Here is a 3,508-nt window from a genome sequence, read left to right on the forward strand (position 1 = left end):
CCCCCGGCCCTCACGCCGCGGCAGGGCCCGCCGCCCGTGGCATTTCCTCTGAGCTCAGTCGGCGGCTGACGCGGCGCCGCTTCCCTCGGAAGAGGAAGCCTCGCAGCGGAGCGGCGGCGGCAGGCAGGGGGGCGCGCGGCGACCGCCGTGCCGGCAGCGGCGGGGCGGGGGGCAGCGGCGCGGCCCGCGCTGGGGGCGGCCGGGGCGGAGGAGGGGGGGGGCGGCGGCGGCGGGGGCGGGCGCTCCGCGCCCGCGGGGCCGGGCGGCGGCCACCCCCGTGGCCCGAGCCCCCGCCGCGCCGTGCCCGTCTACGCCCTCAACTTGCGGGTCTTCTGGCCGCTGGTGACCGGCCTCTGCACCGCGCTCCTCTGCCTCTACCAGGCCCTGCGGGGCGGCGCGGCCGGGGAGGGCGCGGCGGAGGCGGGCTCCGTCCCGCTCCTCAAGGGCTCGGCGCTGCTGCTGCTGGGCTGCCTGCTGGCCCGCTGCTGCGGCGCGGCGGGCGGCGGCCCGAGGCCCGGCGGGCTCCGGGCGGCGGCGGCGGCGGGGGCGTCGCGGCGCAGCGTCCTGGAGGGCTTCTACGCGCGGCAGCTGCGGCTCTCGCCCCATGTGCTGGGCCACAGCAAGGCGCACGTCGGGCGCGTCGTGGCCGAGCTGGTGCGCGCCGCCAAGGCGCAGGGGCTGCAGCCCGGCCCGCTGGCCCTCAGCCTGCGCGGGGACTTCGTGCGCATCGGCAGCGCCTACGAGCAGCACAAGGTGCGCAGCCCCGACTGCTTCGACATCCTGGTGCCCCTGCGGCTGCCGCCCCACCTGCAAGCCCAGCCTCGCTGCGCCGACGGGCTGGGGCTGCCCGGCGCCTTCATCTGCGGCCTGCGGGCGAGGGCCGGCTGGCCGCGCCGCTACCGGCCCTTCGCCGAGGGCTTCTGTGTGGAGCTGCAGGGCCGCAGCCACCTCTCCTCGGGGCTGGTGCTGCGCTGGTTCCAGGGCCACCTGCAGCGGTGCCTGGGCGCCGTGCGGTACCGGCTGCAGGAGCGCTGCCGCATCAGCCTCTCGGCCTGCCCCGGGCGCCCGCCCACGCTGCACATCCTGCCCTGCTCCGACTACGTCTGCTGCCACATCTCCATGGCCGTGCGCCTCATCCCTGCCATCCCCCTCGGCGACGCGCTCTACCTCACGGCCCTGCCGCCCGAGGGCCCGCAGGCGCCCCTGGCCCCCGAGGCCCTCTGGGGCCTCAACGCCTCGCGGCAGGAGCAGCGGCTGCTGAGCTGGCTGAAGGAGCAGGCCCCGGCCTCCTCCTGCCACCTCAAGTGCCTGCAGATCCTCAAGGGCCTGCGGGACCTCCGCGGGCAGGGCCTGGAGGAGCCCTTCTGCTCCCAGTGGGGCCGGGTGCTCTCCTCCTACGTGCTGAAGACGGCCCTCTTCTCCCTGCTGCTGCAGGGGCCCTTGGAGGCCTGGGACGAGCGGTTCCTGGTGGAGCGGCTGGAGGACCTGGTGCTGTACCTCAGGGACTGCCTGCGCAAGCAGGTGCTGATGCATTTCTTCTTGGGCAACGCCAGCCTCCCCGAGGCCATGGCGCTACCCCGGTTCCTCAAGGAAGCTGCCCCGGTGAACTTGCTAGCCGCCTTCGACGGGCCCACGCTGGACCTGGCTGCCTTCCAGCTGATCAACACCTGGATCCAGGCCCCGCACATCATCAGGATGTACAGCAGTCCCCGGTACTTGCGACCAGTGCTCACCCCGTGCCGGCACATCACCGAGGCCAGGCAGGAGCCGCCGGGAGAGTGAGCCGGTGGCCGGGTGAGCCGGTGTCACCTGCGGACCCTGCCAGGGCAGCGCGTGCTCCCAGCCGTCCGGTCTGTGAAGAGCCCGCATCTGCCTGAGGAAGGTGGGATACGTTTAAATGTGGTTCTGTGGTTTTGTCCCTGACCTGAGAAAATGAGGAAACCAGAGGCCAAGACTTAATGAAATTGTGATTCTTGTTTTTTAATCTCATTGGTTGTTCATGGGAAAATTGTGGAATTTCTGGGGAAATGCCTTACTCGAGAAGCATTATGTTCAGTCGACTGTTGGCAAACCTAACTTTAACAGGCTCAAACTGACGTTTCTGGAAATCCACGTTAACTTGTTGTCTTAGTGGCGAAATTGACCTTTTTCTGAGATTTGCTTTTTATGATACAAAATCTATTTGAGATTTAAAAATCCTCTAAGTGCAAAGAAACCACCCCCAATCTACCAAGATGCTCTTAAAACACAATGAGCACTAGAGCATGGGTGTTGATCACAGTTTGAAGTGCTCAATGACATGCTTTAAATTTCCTGTGTAATTGAATACATTGTGCTGAATAGAAATATAATGCTCATGTTAATGTAAAATTGAGGGAAGAAGCGAAACCTCTCCAACAACAGCATGAAGAATCTAGTTGCACATTTCTGTGTTCAAGTGAAGGTTATACTGAAGGATTGAAATATAGATAAAAGGAAACAAATAGCACTTTATTTTCACAAAGGCCTTCTTTTTAGGATAATTGGCTGCACTAAATACTTGCTACAGAGGAGGCATTAGTATTTTGTTAAAGGGATAATATTTGAATCATCTGAGGAAAACCTTTTAAGGAAGTACTTTGAAGTTCGTTTGTGGGTTCTTGTTGAGATTTTTTATTTTTTTTCCAAATTCGAGTATTATTTTCTTAGAATTTGCTTTACCTCGAGGACCAACAACAAAACTAAGAAATTCTGTGCGCTTTTTTTTTTTTTTCTTTTTTGGAACAAACCTTAAGCCAGTTCAAATCTCAGTGCTGTAAACTGAATGCTGTGCCCTCCTGCTCTCCGGTAGGAGTTTGGTGGGATTTTTGGATGACTGCCTAACCAGCTGTCTGATTGTGGCAGTGTTTTGACCAAATAACCTGACAGGATTTTCTAGTGCTGTGCTATGGCAAATTGTTATCTTATTGCAGGGAGGAGGAAGTGAAATATTTCAGGGTACTTCAAAATTACTTAGCACTAATTTGTGGTACAGTGGCAGTCTTAGGCTATGGATTCTGGTGTCCTCTAAATATAGATGTCAACCAGATAATTTCCACTTCTTGCCTGTTTATGCCCCCATTGCTGGAATAACCTGGTGAGTTGTAACGCAGCCAGCTCTGCAAGCGTCCTTTGCTCCCGACGTAGGTACCTGGTGTATGGGAACCTGATGTGTCCCAGGGTGTCAGCAAATTCAGAATTTTAAATCTTTGCTTTAGTGGGTCACCTGCTTGAGTATTTGATGTATTAATGCCCAAAACGAGTTGCTGAATTGCTGGTTCTCAGGAAGCTGAGTGTGTGCCTTATTACCTACCCACTATAGTGTGTCCCAGGTGAGCAGTCTGAAACGAATTATAAATGACCAAGTGTAACTTCTGGGAAGCTTTAGGATAACTTGAAGTTATTAATATACTCCTCCTCTCCCCGATGTACATAGAGATACCATTGTGCTTTATTCACAGATTCATCAGAGCACAAAATAAACATTTTC

The 3,508-nt window shown here is 58.3% G+C and overlaps 1 protein-coding gene across 1 annotated transcript; it reads left to right on the forward strand.

The window, feature by feature from the left end:
* Window positions 1-261: 261 nt before the first annotated feature.
* On the forward strand, window positions 262-1,791 carry ITPRIPL2 (ITPRIP like 2; the record flags this gene model as incomplete). The annotated part of the gene is made up of 1 exon (XM_059826601.1): window positions 262-1,791. A coding segment is annotated over one exon (1,521 nt), but the record flags the coding sequence as incomplete, so codon positions are not given.
* Between the last annotated feature and the right edge of the window lie 1,717 nt (window positions 1,792-3,508).

The sequence above is a fragment of the Gavia stellata genome, chromosome 18 (genome assembly GCF_030936135.1).
Source record: "Gavia stellata isolate bGavSte3 chromosome 18, bGavSte3.hap2, whole genome shotgun sequence".
Taxonomy (NCBI): Eukaryota; Metazoa; Chordata; class Aves; order Gaviiformes; family Gaviidae; genus Gavia; species Gavia stellata.